Here is a 15,130-nt window from a genome sequence, read left to right on the forward strand (position 1 = left end):
CTCTCCCCCGCTCGATGAGGTGCCGCGGCATCGACACTGACTCTTGCGCGAATAGCGAAATCTATATTTAACTCTTTTATCTATCGCTTCTACCAGAACAATCGTAAAGCGTATCATTTCGCACGTTTAATCAAACTTGACCCCTAACTAAATCTTGAAAATTAATCTATCACATTATTTGAGCCAATTTAATTTGCTTCAATTTAATGTTCTGTTATCTAAATTTGTTTGAGAAATAAATATTTCAAATTGAATACAATGAGTTTAATTGTTATCAATTGATTTATGTCGAATGTACTGTATTTAGAATGTATAATGTGAGACAGACTTGTTAAAACAAACTTACTGATTTGTGAAAATTATAGGAAGTTGGAAATGAAATTCTGCGTTTATCGAAATAATCAGACAGTATATCAAACAAATAAATTATACTGAAATAATTTCCATAAGCAGAGCAATTTCCATAAGCAGAGGTTTCTCATGCTTTTATTAGCTTCAATTATAATAATTTTCTTATAATTATTTTTATTCATACATTGCCCGATAAATGGTAAAGCTTATTTTAGATTTACTCAAAATTGTTAACGCGACTATTTAGGCTTTGTTGATGGGATTGAAATATAGTGTAGTAGTACATAATTTAATTGCTAAAGGAAGACTATTGATATGCGATTCGTTAAAATCAATGTAATATTGCGAAGTTTAATATGTTCAGCAAAACTGCTATCTCTGTATATAGTACGTAGCAATTAAAGTATATAGCAATATAGAATTATAAATATTGACATAATAAATCAATCGATGTGCAATATGAAATAATTTAAAATCTTTTCTTTATTTAAATAACATAATAACAACTAATAACATATAACATAATAACATAATAACAACTAATAACATATAACATAATAACATAATAACATAATACTAACTGATAATATAATAACAAGAACACATAACACAGCATAACACCGCTTTCATTTTATATAGACTTCCTTTTTTTCTGTAAAAAAGTTTATTTTAAATGTATAATTTTATGTATTATTTATATTTTTCTAATTTTTAATAATTTTTAATAATTTAAAATATTTTTCAAAATAAATAAAAGATTAAATTAATATTTAAATAGTTTAATCTTACAGAATTCCTTTTATTTTTTTCTGTAATAGAAACAGGTTTGCTCTAATCTTTCTTATTCTAAATAAATATCTTTCAAATCTTCTTAATTTTAACTTTTATTAATTTCTTTTAAATATATAATTGTATAACTAATAACATAAATCCAAACTAATAACTAATAATAAAAACACAAACAAAACGAAATTTATATTTATATTAAATATACATATATGTGTTTCTCTACTTTCACTTCATACAAAATTCCTTTTATTTTTTTTTCTGTAATAGAAATAGGTTTAAATTACAAACTCAATTCAAATTATGTACTTTTCTAAAAATAAGTAAAAGAGTAAATTAATTAAGAGTAATTTAAACAGTTTAATTTACTTCTTGAGAAGACTCATCTTCTGTCTTTCTTTTATTTGGAGTACGTACGTATACCTTTCAATAATTCCTTTAAGGTCATACGTCCATCTAATTTTTCAATATTTTGTATATTATTGACAAGAAGATATATTGGATTGGCTGTAATAAAATAAAATATACAATAATAATAAAGACAATAATAAAAAGATTATAATAAAAAATCATTAAATTTTTTAACATATTTTATATTGTTTTAGACTATTATTTTAAAAATGTTTTGTTATAAATTACAAAATGTACTATATATTCTAATTTTTATTATAAAAGTATAAACATATATATTACTTGTTTGCATTGTACCTGTAATTTCAATTTTATCGCCTTTAGATATACCCATTGCACAATATTCATCAATATAAAAATTTACTATATGTATTTCTAATTTGTAAGTACCATCTGTAATTGATCCATATCCAATTAATTTATTTAATTTATTATCATGAACTTCTCCAAAATTCGATTTGATGTATCCTTCTACTACTGTAAAATATTTAATATATATATAGGTTATTAAAACATATAAAATGAATTACTTAATAAGCTTAATTCTATTAATTATTAAAAATAGAAAAAACAGTTTACAGTAGAAATTGTTTAATAGAATCAAGTAATATATTATAGATATGTCTGATTTGCAAAAACAAAATTTATAAATGAAATAAAAAATGTTAATAAATTAATATTGTTTCACATAAATAAATAGTTTCAAAATATACTCGAAAGTAACATTTTATATACGGAAATTAGCAGAAATATTTAATACAAAATATGTAATATATATATACAGGGTGTCCCGGGTTTTAACCGACAAACTGCGGGAGCATATTCTACTAGTGGAAATAAGAAAAAGTTCTTATATCGAGTTTGCTTAGAAATGCTTCATTACAAAGTTATAAACCAATATTGAAAAGAAATATGAGATAAGTAACAACGGATTTTTTCACAAAAATAAAAATTATCTACGCAATGATTTAGTGACGCATTTCAAAATGTTGTCCTTGCGCATCGATACAAGCTGGACATCGACGTAGTACAGAATTTGTTACATACGACATTCCTGAAAATTTGGTTGCATCTCAGTAACTGAATTAGTAATTCGTTGCTTTAAATCTTCAAGCGAGATTACTTCTGTACTGTAAACTTTATTTTTTAAAGTTGCCCATAAAAAAATCAAGAGGCGTTAAATCGGGCGATCTTGGAGGCCAGAAAACCGCTCCTCCTCGACCAATCCACCTATGAGCGTAATGTTCGTCTAACCAGTTTCTAACTTGTCTAGCATAGTGCGATGGACAACCGTCTAACTGTATCCAGCTGTTTTGGCGAAACTGCAGTGGCACATTTTCCATCAAAATTGGTAAATCGTTTGATAGGAATCTTCGAAAAGATTCTCCGTTCAATCGGTCAGGTAAAAAGAACGGACCAATAAGCCGGTCATGAAGCATACCCATCCAAACATTACATCGAAATTCGTGTTAAAAGTTTCTTTGTCTGGTAGTATGTGGATTATTATGAGCCCATACATGGCTATTATGAGAATTGAATATGCCTCGTCTTGTAAAGGTCGCTTCATCTGTCCATAATATCATTGATGAGAAAAGATTGTCCCTTTCTACTGCGTTCACATACCGGTTACAAAATTCGACTCGTTTCTGATAATCGATTGGAAGTCATTCTTGTACAGGTGTGTAATGATATGCGAATCTGTCATCAGCACGCAATGTTCTCCAAATAGTGTTTCGTGATATCTGCAGTTGAGCTGAAGCACGTCGAACACTTTGTGTAGGAGTATTATCAAAAAGATTTAAGATTCTTTCCGAGCGTCGTCGGTGCCTTAGAGCTGAACGAACATCATCATATTCATTCATAGGTCGAAATGAACCCAAATTACGTAATTGCAAATGGGTATTACTAAACACAGAACTGTCTGGTACTCTCCTGTTAGGAAATCTACGTTGATACTCTCGTACGGCAGCTCGTGCATTTCCGTCACAGAATCCGTACACGAAATGAATATCGGTGTATTCCTCGTTTGAAAACACTTTTGGCATTCTGATAGTAATTGCTAGTTCACACGACGATTGAAATCTAACAGCTACTGTTGTGAAAGTAACAATCATACTGAATCGGTTCACCATAGTGAACATGAATACATGTGAATACACGTAACATAAACATCTTCGACCTTGCAAATTCTACACTATGTTCCGTTGTTATTTATCTCATATTTCTTTTCAATATTGGTTTATAACTTTGTAATGAAGCATTTCTAAGCAAACTCGATATAAGAATTTTTTCTTATTTCCACTAGTAGAATATGCTCCCGCAGTTTGTCGGTTAAAACCCGGGACACCCTGTATATATAAATATATAACAGTTTACAGTAGAAATTAGAATATATATATATTTATATATGTATGTAATATATAATATAATATATAATGTAATAATAATATATAATGTATATATACTGTATATACATATATATGTAATTATAGGTTGGAATGTTGAAGATAATAACTTACTAATATTTCCTGAAACATTTAAAATTTCATTTATTTTGATTCTAATAGGTGTACTTAATATTTGATTTGGCTCGTAGTCGCCTAAATTTGATATGACAGTATTACTTCTAATCAAAAGGTCGTATTGCACATTTCCGTTAATAAAATTGGATATTTTAGGAATTCTTGCTTGCACACCATCCAAATGAATAATCTGGATGAAAAGTATTCAATGCTTATGCTTATCTTACTATTTAATTACATTATTATTATATTATTTTAGATTTATTATTATTATTATTTTATTACTGTTTATTGTTTATATATTATATCTTGTTTATTGTTTAGGATTTTACTAAAAGATAATGAGTAAAATAACAATACTAAAATATAAACGACAGAAACTTTTGAGCAATTATGGATGCATAATGATAAAGAAGAGATTAATAAAATAATAAATATTTACTTTATTTGGAATTATATACGGTAAAATATTTTCAATATCGTCGTTCCAAACAACAATTTGAATACGCCTTCCGCTTCCATTATTTAAATAAAATTTAAAAATTTTATATTGTTGGTTGCTTCCAACAATACGAGGTGAATCAAGCCCATCAATATAGCCAATTACTTCGCTATAAGAAAAAAATTCGACTGTTATATATGTTTCTCTTTCTATGTTTCTATATATATGTATGTAATATATAATATAATATATAATATATATAATGTATAATGTATATATAATAGATGAAAACTATATAATATAATTAACCAAAAAAACAAAACGTTTATCGTTTATTAGTTATTAGTTTGGATTTATGAAAATGAAAAATGAATATGTGACATATACTTACACAGTGGAATCATATATTTGGATATTATCCAAAATGTCATTGGAGGTAAATAATTCCTGTAAATTTTGCTCCTCACTATTCTCTTGCATCAGATTATCAGATTGATCTTGAGACATTTTGCGTATGTTTTAAAAATCATTGTTAAAAGAAAAACACTTAAACACTTAAACACTTACACCCTTTTTTCGTAATGAACATCGTATTTGTACGTAAGAAATATGTATGAGATACATGAACAAACGGTTTACTTATGTAATTGTATATTCAACATTGATAAATTCAATTTCGAAAACGACGTTCAGAAATGAAGCAAAGTAAAAAATTAATGTAGATCGACGAAGTATTTCTGACTGGATATAATAAAGAATTATGTAATATATTTTAGCAAATCTAATTTAGCAAATATTGTAGCTTTAGAACTTACCTCAAATAGGACAATTAAAGAAATTCAAAGCAGTTGCTAAGACGGCACGACTATAGCTGGATTTCACTCGCGGGCTCTTGCGCGCGCACACAAGGAAACACAGAATGTTTAATCACAGAATTAATATCACAAACACTGAACACAAAAGAACGAAAGACTTTGAAAACAGATACACGGATACACGGAGATTCGTACGCGTCGGCAACCGTGCAGATCGTGTGAGCTTTTGCGCGACTGAAACCTGAGGCCTCGAGCATCGGTCCTTTTATTTGAGCGCGGTTTCCGAGGACCACCGTTAAATCGATATGATACTTTTATTTTATATCTAAGAGACGAGAGAACGACGGACGATCTCCAGAAAACAATCTGTCAAATCTTTATCGATCGCGGGCTGGCAACTGACGTTGTCAGCTGATGCTGACGTTACGACGCTCATTGCCGCGGCCGAATTATAAAAATGACAGAATCGTTAACTACGTTAAATACTTCAGTTTCGCGATCGGAATCGTTAGTGATTGTACTTATATTGTGTTTGTGATTGTGAATTTATTAGAAAATATATAAATTTCATTTCAAGGATTTGTGTGCTGATTGTGCGCGTCCGTGTGTTCGCGAGTGAGTCGCAAGTCTTCTTCAATCAGACAACAATCAGAATAAAGAAAAGATCTTGAAAGAAAAGGAATAAGAAAAGATATTGAAAGAAAAGGAAAGGAGAGATAAGGTAACTTAACATAATAATAATAATAATAGATAATAGTGAAATTGTAGTAATATCGAAACAACATTCTTCAATGAAAATAGAATGAATGAGTGAGTGAATAGATAATGTATGTATGTGTGTATGTATGTAAAAATATAAATATATATTCTTATTACAGGTTATTCAAAAAGAAAAAAAGGCGGAAAAGCGGATTCTTTTTAGTCCGTTAAGAGAAAATATACAACAATTATATAGAGGTAACGATTGTGGAGGTGGTAATATGCAATAAAACACTCTAAATACGTGAATTAAATGAGATATATTTACATACTCCTTTTTAACGTGACAATAACGTGCGAGCAGAATGGCGACATTCGCGCGTTCCCTCCCTTCAACCACGAGCTACTAACTTTATAGTAATAACGTCTTATAACGCCGACAACTTAAAAACCAAAAATATAACTAAACATGTAATCTCTCAATGCATCTATAAAATAACAAAAAGAACTTCACATTCGGCCCCCTTGTTTTTGTTGATTAAACGTATTCATAAACATATTAACATTTTTAAACAAAACATTTCCATTCAATGGTTTCGTTAAACAATCCGCCGTCATTAACTCATTTGAAACATGTTTTATATTAACGTTTTCTCTTTTAACTTCTTCGCGAATATAATAACATTTTCTATTCAACAATTTTGATTTAGTCTTAAAGTTACCTCCATTAGCCAGCCTAACCGCATTTAAACTGTCGCATTTTATTTCTATCCTCAACTCCTTTTCCAGGCCTATTTCTTTCAATAGTCGGTTAGTCATCACTTCTTTTAGCCCTTCCAGCATTGCTTCAAGTTCGCTCTCGGTCGATGATAACGCTACCGTATGTTGCTTCTTACTCTTCCAATGGATCAAGTCTCCATTCCAATATAACAATAATCCAGTAAATGATTTTGCATCCCTTGTACGATCCCACGAAGCATCAGTCTCGCATTCAATTCCGTTGGAATTTTCTCTCTTTCCGAACTCCAAACAATAATCAATGGTTGTTTTTAAATATCGCAAAATTCGTTTTAAAGCTTACATATGCATAATTCTTGGATCCTGATTAAATTGAGATAAACAGCTCAACGCGAATGATATATCCGGTCTTGTGTACACGCTCAAGTACATAAGTCGCCCCATTAATTCTTAATATGTTCTTACATCACATTTGGGACTTTCATCACATTCATCCATCTTCTGATTGATATCAATTGGTGATTTCACTCCATTGCATTCTTCCATTCCGTATAACTCCAATAATCTTCTAATATAATTCTCCTGATGTACATATATTTTCTTCTCTGTTTGTTCTATCTGCATTCCCAAAATAGTTTTCGCTTCTCCAATATCTTTTATATTTATTCGTTGCTTAATCTTGTCCATAAAAAATTTTTCAAATGTATCATCACTTGACACCACTGACATGTCGTCTACGTGAACTCCACAAAATAAAAAACCGTTTTTATCTGTAACGTAAAATAAACATGGATCCTCCTTAGATTGTTGTAATCCGCTTTCAATCAATACTTTCGTCAAAAAATCATTCCAGCATCTTCCGGCTTACTTGAATCCGTAAATGCTCTTCTTTAACTTGCATACGTCACTTTTCTTGTTTTCGCTGCTCTCTTCCGGTAATTCCATAAATAATTCTTCTCTGAGGGTTCCGTGTAAAATGCAGTCTCTACGTCATAAATTTTAATTTTTCTGCCTTTTTGTGCACCGATACTAAGCAATAATCGAATAGTTTCAGTTCTCACCACTGGAGCAAATGTTTCTTCGTAGTCTTGTCCAGGGCGTTGTCTACATCCCATTGCAACAAGTCTGGCCTTGAATTGTCGTTCTCCAGTATCCGGATCCTCCTTGATGTTAAATACCCATTTATTTTTTATTACTCTTTTTCCTTGTGGGCGGGGCACTATTGTCCACACCTCATGTTTCTTCATTGATGCCAATTCCTTGTCTATAGCTTGCTTCCAATACTTTGAATAGTTTGATTCTTTTGCTTCTTTCATATTCTTCAGTATTTCTTCATCCATGGATAACATTGCTGCCTGTTGATTTTTAATTCTCTCCGATCGTCTAACGTTTTGTTCTAAATCTCTTCGTCTATTTTCTTCTCGTTGTATGTGACTTCGTACTTCCATCACATCTTTTGTCGTCCCTATCCGGTCTACCTTTATTTCTTGCTCTCTCTTCTTGTAAAATTGATTTTCTTCATTATAATTGTTTCGATTAAAATCTTCGAAATCCTCCGTACTCTCGTATTCATCATTACTACTTTCTTCAGTTTCTGATCTTCCATCTTCCTGCATGTCTTCATTCTCTTCAAGCTGCTCTTTTGAAACGTTCTCCTTGATATCTTCGTCCAAGCCTACAACTATTAAATTCTTCTTATTTGCCAGATGATTCTCTTCCCATCTGTGCAATAGTTCCTGTCCATTTTTGCCTTCATCGAATTTAACATCGCAGTCACTTCGTATTTTTCCAATTTCAGGAATATAAACTCGATATGTATTATTTGCAGAATATCCTACAAATATTCCTTTTATACACTTTGGCTCAAATTTCTTCTTTTTGTTTTCTTTATTGAGCAAGTATGCTAAACAGCCAAATTTTCTCATACATTTTATGTTCGGTTTCCTATTATTCCACATTTCGTAAGGAGTTTATCCGTGTGATGTAGATTTAATTCTATTCCGTATATATGCGGCTGTACACACTGCTTCGGCCCAAAAATCCATCGGTATCTTGGAATCAGAAATCATCGTTCTTGTCATTTCAATTATAGATTTATTTGCCCGCTCAACTACTCCATTACACTGCGGTGTTCTTGGTGGACTTAATTCATGTTTTATTCCTTTAATACTCAACCAATTTTTTAAATAATCGCCAGTAAACTCACCTCCGTTGTCTGATCGTATAGCTTTTAATTTCAATCCAGTCTGGTTTTCCTTTAATACGATAAGTTTCTTCAGGTGTTTTGATGTCTCACTCTTCTTTGCAAGCAATTCAACAAAGATGACCTTAGAATAATCATCAATTACTGTCAAAATATATTTCTTTCCACCACGTGACTGCGGACTTATCGGACCAATCAAATCAATATGCCAAAGATCCATTATTTTATTTGTTTTCTTCACTGCTATCCTAGGATGATTCTTTCTGCACATCTTTCCTTCTACGCATGAATCACACTGCTTCTTCTCTTTAATCGCTTCCGTCATTCCTATAACAAAATCTTCTTTCTTCATTTCTTCTATAATTCTTTTATTCGCATGCCCGAACCTCTTGTGCCAAATATCTATGTCATCCGATATCACTAACGTTTCATCACAAATGTTCGACGACCTCACATGATAGGCATTTCCTTCGCGTTCAGCCATCATTATTATTTCCTTTTCGTCTTGATAAATAACAGTTCCATACTTGTCAAATTTCACATTATATCCGCTGTCAGTAATTTTTGCCACTGACAATAAGTTTGTATTAATATCCGGGACGTACAGTACATTTTTTAATCGTACTCTATTCTCACATGCTGACTGCTTCATTATTACTTCTCCTATACCTTTCGAAGTTAATGTTCTTCCCTTTTAACCGCTAAATGTATATATCTCTCATCTTCTTCTTTATTAATAAAAAACTTTTTTTTGCAAGTCATGTGGCTCGTTGCGCCTGAGTCTAATAACCAAATGCGGTCTTTATCACAATCTAGTACACCAAAATCCTCTCCGGCTTTCAAAATCAGTGTTGTACTCACATATGGTCTGTCACTTACTGTTAACACGGCTTCATCAGTAACTTTCAACGTAGATTCATTTCTTCCTCGGCCTCGTTCGTTTCCTCTTCCTCTAGTATTTCCCTGGTAATTTCCTCTATATCCTCTTCCTCGCGATGTTACATTTCGTTTTGGTTCCTTACAATCTGCTGCAATATGATTAAATTTCTGGCAATTAAAACATTTCAATTTATTATGACATTCATGCGATATATGCCCTTTGCTTCCACAATTGTAGCATACAATATCACTCTTCGATTTTTCTCTTGCTCTTCTTACGTTTTCATAATCTCTTGACGCCTTTTCATCTATTTTCTTCTCTCTTCTCAGTTCTTCCTGTTTCAAAGTATATCGAATATCATTAATAGTCACTTCCTTCTCTGTTTCTATTACTCATACGTTCTGTTCGAATTCAGGTCTTAATCCTCTTAACATGTACATTCGTAATTCATAATCCTCGACTCTCTTTCCTAATTGCATGCATTGATTTCGTAAAGCTTCAGCTCTGTTTAAATAAGCATCTACATTTTCATCCTTTTTCATTCTTAAAGTTGTCAACTCACTTAACGATTTAACTCGTAATTGTTCAGTATCATCTGCCATATCACGCTTGATCAACGACCATAACCTATCCGCGTTCTTCTCTCTTGTATATTTTAATAAATGGGCTTTACTCATTGTATTTATCATTACTGTTCTTGCAGCGTAATTATCATCATCCCATTCATTCCATACCTTGTATTTCAACGGATAATCTATCTCACCTTCCGCAGATTTCACTGGTGGCACCACATTTATCACTTTCTTCCAAAGCTTCTTTGATCTCAATATCCCTTCAATCTTCTCACTCCATAGAAAATAATTGATATCATCGAGTGGTTCCACCCTTGCCAAATTCCAGCTCTCCGCCATGGCTTTGTCTACGATCGTTGTTGCGTCTCATACGATTCTTTACTCGTAATTTTTCTTTTTACTGCTCCTCGCTTTTCTCTCACTCTATTAGCACCTCCTAACCACGCTCTGCTACCACTTGTGGAGGTGGTAATATGCAATAAAACACTCTAAATACGTGAATTAAATGAGATATATTTGCACACTCCTTTTTAACGTGACAATAACGTGCGAGCAGTAATGGCAACATTCACGCGTTCCCTCCCTTCAACCACGAGCTACCAACTTTATAGTAATAACGTCTTATAACGCCGACAACTTAAAAACCAAAAATATAACTAAACATGTAATCTCTCAATGCATCTATAAAATAACAAAAATAACTTCACAACAATTATATAGAAAACAGAAGATTTTTGTTAAATATAATTAAGTCTTTCCTCATGCAAATCATTAAAAGATTTGTTTGTTTCATTATATTTTGTTTCTTTAAGAAATTTTTGTATGTTTATAAAATCGTAAAATAATAAATTACTATTAATATTTGCACAATAGTTTAGCATTGCAAAAATTAAATTGTTCATCTATCAATTATTAAATAATAAAGTATTAAATAATAAATTATTAAATAATAACTATAAATATAAATTTAAATATAAATATAAATATATAATTAGAAATATTAATTACGATTGCAATGAAAATAATATTTATAATGATAATGATAATGATGATGAAGATGACTACATGATGATGATAATGATGAAAATGATGATAATGATGGAAATGATGTTAATGTTGAAAATTATGATAATGTTGAAAATGATGATAATTATGATGTTGATAATGTTGTTAATAAGGGTAATGATGATGTTGGTAATGTTAATGATGATAATGACGATACATTTACGGATATGAAACATAATACTAACAAAGATAGTGATAGTAATTCATTTATTATCTGCAATTAAAGTACTAATTTAAAATTAATTTTACGCATACTTATCTCTAAACTGACCTATTTTTAACCTGACAAAACCTGACATGATGAAACGTAGAAATTACGTAAGACGATCCTAATTACATCATTCTACAGTAAGAAAACTCACTGCTCGATTGAACTGTTTCCAAAATTAAACTGTTTTTGCTGTTTGTTTGATAATTAGTCGTTGACCTTACATTTATTAGGTTGGTCAAAAAGTCTTTTCGTATTTTATGTAAAAAGGAAACACTTGTTTTTCACAAAACGCACTTTTATTTTAATCATCAATATAGTCTCCGCCTCGTCTAATGACCTCCTCCCATCGATCTACAAGCTTGAAAATTCCGTCCTTGAAAAAGGCACTAGTCCTGGAATTAAAGAAAAGATTCAACTCTCTTTGGACTTTGTCTGCCGAAGCGATTTTTTTCCGTTAAGAAACTTTTGCAGGGATCTAAAAAGATGATATAGTCGGATGGCGCGAGGTCAGGAGAGTATGGTGGGTGCTCGAGAAGTTCCCAATTAAGCTCTCCGATTTTTCTCAACGTGAGTGCACTCACCTGAGGACGAGCGTTGTCCTGGTGGAAGAGGATACCTTTACGATTAACAAGTTGGGGTCAGAGTTCCTTGAGTTTTGTCTGAACTCTTTCCAATTGCTGACAGTAGAGGTCCGTATTGATAGTTTGATTTCTTGGTAGGAGCTCATAGTAGACAATTCCGCGCACATCCCACCACACACTTAACATGATCTTCTGCCCGTGGATATTCCGCTTTGGAGTCCTCTGAGCTGAACTTCCGGACTCACACCAACTTCGTTTTCGTACCACATTATCATAAAAGATCCATTTTTCGTCGCACGTAATTAATCGATCAAGAAAAGGTTCGTTGCGATGTCGGTTGAGCAGTGTAACGCACTTGGAGATGCGATCAAGCTTATTCCTCTAGCTCAATGCATGCGGTACCCACTTGTTCAATTTTGACACAAAGCCAAGTTGGTGGAGGCTGATGATGGTTCCGTGAGATACTCCGAATTCTTCCTCGAGCTCGCGAGTGGTAATATCCGGGGTTTCTTTGACTCTGCTTCGCAAGCGCGCTTTGTCGATGACAAATCAAATAATTTTTTCCAACATATTCGTGGTTACAACAGTTCATTTGCATTCGCGTCATTTAACGCTAATTTGGTTAATTTTAAAAATAGGAGACCAGGTCCATATTGTTTCAAAATACATGGGCAGATTTATTATCAAATTAATACAGCATTGTATGCTGCTCAAAGTGAAAATCCTACTTACGGCCAGCTTTTTATTGTAGATTCTAATGAAGTAATAAATTATCGTCTTAATGCAAATTCAGATTTAGATTTTGAAATCATACAAAATCTTGAACATATAATGCGAGAATTGAATATATTTTCTCTTTCTTATCAAATGATGGGTGAAGAATTAGAAAATCAACGACGATTAGAAACAGAATCTGGAGAATTATTACCAGAATTACAATTATTATTTACATTACGACCAGGTATGGATCGACGCCGATATAATCCTCAAAGAACTAATGAAGTTGCTGCTGTTTTTCATACAACCGCTAATGGAGAAATTCCAGAATCATACGTAACAATACGTAATAGAAATACCAAAACTTTACAAAATGTTAATAGTATGGATCCAAATGTTGAACCATGGATATATCCACTATTTTATCCATATGGTACTCAGGGATGGCATCGGCAGTTAACCAAATTAAATAGTAATAAACGAATAACTCGTGGACAGTATATTAAATATCGTATGGCTATTAGTGATGAATTTAATGTTTTTTTATTAGGACGTCGTTTATTTCAACAGTGGCTTGTAGATAGTTATGTAAAAATTGAAAAGGATAGAACAGATTATTGCAAAGCTCATCAAAAGGAATTACGCACTGAAACATATCAAGGATTAAAAGATTATATGCAAACTATGGCGAATAATTTAAATGGACGTATTAGAAAAATGATTAACTTCCTTCTTTGTTTATTGGATCACCACGAAATATGTTACAAAATTATCAAGATGCAATGGCAATTGTTAGTAAATTTGGGAAACCAGATCTTTTTATTACAATGACTTGAAATCCAAAATGGCGTGAAATTGAAGAAAATCTTTTGCATGGTCAACAAGCTTCTGATAGACCTGACATTTGTGCACGTGTATTTAATATTAAAAAAGATTATTTAATTGATTTGATTGTAAAACAAAATTTTTTTGTAAGATAGCAGCCTTTGTTTATGTCATTGAATTTCAAAAATGTGGTTTGCCACATGTCCACATATTGATTACTTTAAAACATACTTTCAAAATAACAACTCCACAGATCGTTGATAAATATATTTCTGCTGAAATTCCCGATTCTTGTGAAAATCGTACTTTACATGACATAGTTATGAGACACATGATTCACGGACCCTGTGGCGATTGGTGTTTGGTAGACGGAAAATATTCAAAAAATATCCAAAATGTTATTTAGAAGAAACCAGAATGGATGAAGATGCTTATCCCTATTATCGTCGACGAAATAATAGTAAAAGTTTTGAACGCCCTGGAGGATATATAGTTGATAATCGTTATGTAGTTCCATATTGTCCTGTTTTATCATTAATATTTAATTGTCATATCAATGTAGAAGTTGTTTCAAGTATCAAATCGGTTAAATATCTGTATAAATATATTTATAAAGGACATGATGCTGCTGCCATTAGAATTGAGCCAGTAACAGAACATATAATTATAGATCATGATGAAATACGTGATTTTATTGAAGCTCGTTATGTTGGACCTGTAGAAGCGAGCTGGCGTATTCTTGAAAAAAAATTACAAGATAAAAGTCATACTGTAATACGTTTACCTGTTCATCTTCCTAATGAACAAAATATTATAATTGAAAATGGATCCAATGAAGATACAATAACTTCTGCCTTAGATCAAGTTACTATGTTAATAGATTATTTTGCATTAAATTCACGTGATGAAAAAGCAACAGAATATTTGTATATAGAAATTCTACGATATTATACGTTTAAAAAAGAAAAAATTAACAATAGAACTGTATTACGTTGGAACAACCGCAAATATCATTATAATTGTATAGGACGAATGTATTCCGTTAGCCCAACACAAACAGAATTATATCATTTACGATTGTTATTACTCACTGTAAAGGGAGAAACGAGTTTTGAGAATTTAAGAACTGTAAATGGAGAAATTTGTCCATCATTTTCAGCAGCATGTTTGGCTTTAGGTTTAATTGACGATGATGATGAATGGAAACGAGCTATAAATGAAGCTGTTGGATGGATGATGCCAAGACAACTTCGTAGATTATTTGTACGTATATTATTGCATTGTCAACCGTTACACCCCGAAGAGCTTTGGG

General features: G+C 31.7%; 1 protein-coding gene across 1 annotated transcript; it reads right to left on the minus strand.

Moving 5' to 3' along the window:
• Positions 1–1,792: 1,792 nt before the first annotated feature.
• LOC113562612 lies at positions 1,793–5,163 on the minus strand (the record flags this gene model as incomplete). The annotated part of the gene is made up of 4 exons (XM_026972451.1): positions 4,904–5,163; positions 4,513–4,681; positions 4,068–4,260; positions 1,793–2,025 (listed from the first exon to the last, which is right to left on the minus strand). Coding segments are annotated over exons 1-4 (711 nt in total), but the record flags the coding sequence as incomplete, so codon positions are not given.
• Positions 5,164–15,130: the final 9,967 nt, after the last annotated feature.

The sequence above is a fragment of the Ooceraea biroi genome, chromosome 9 (assembly GCF_003672135.1).
Source record: "Ooceraea biroi isolate clonal line C1 chromosome 9, Obir_v5.4, whole genome shotgun sequence".
Lineage (NCBI taxonomy): Eukaryota > Metazoa > Arthropoda > Insecta > Hymenoptera > Formicidae > Ooceraea > Ooceraea biroi.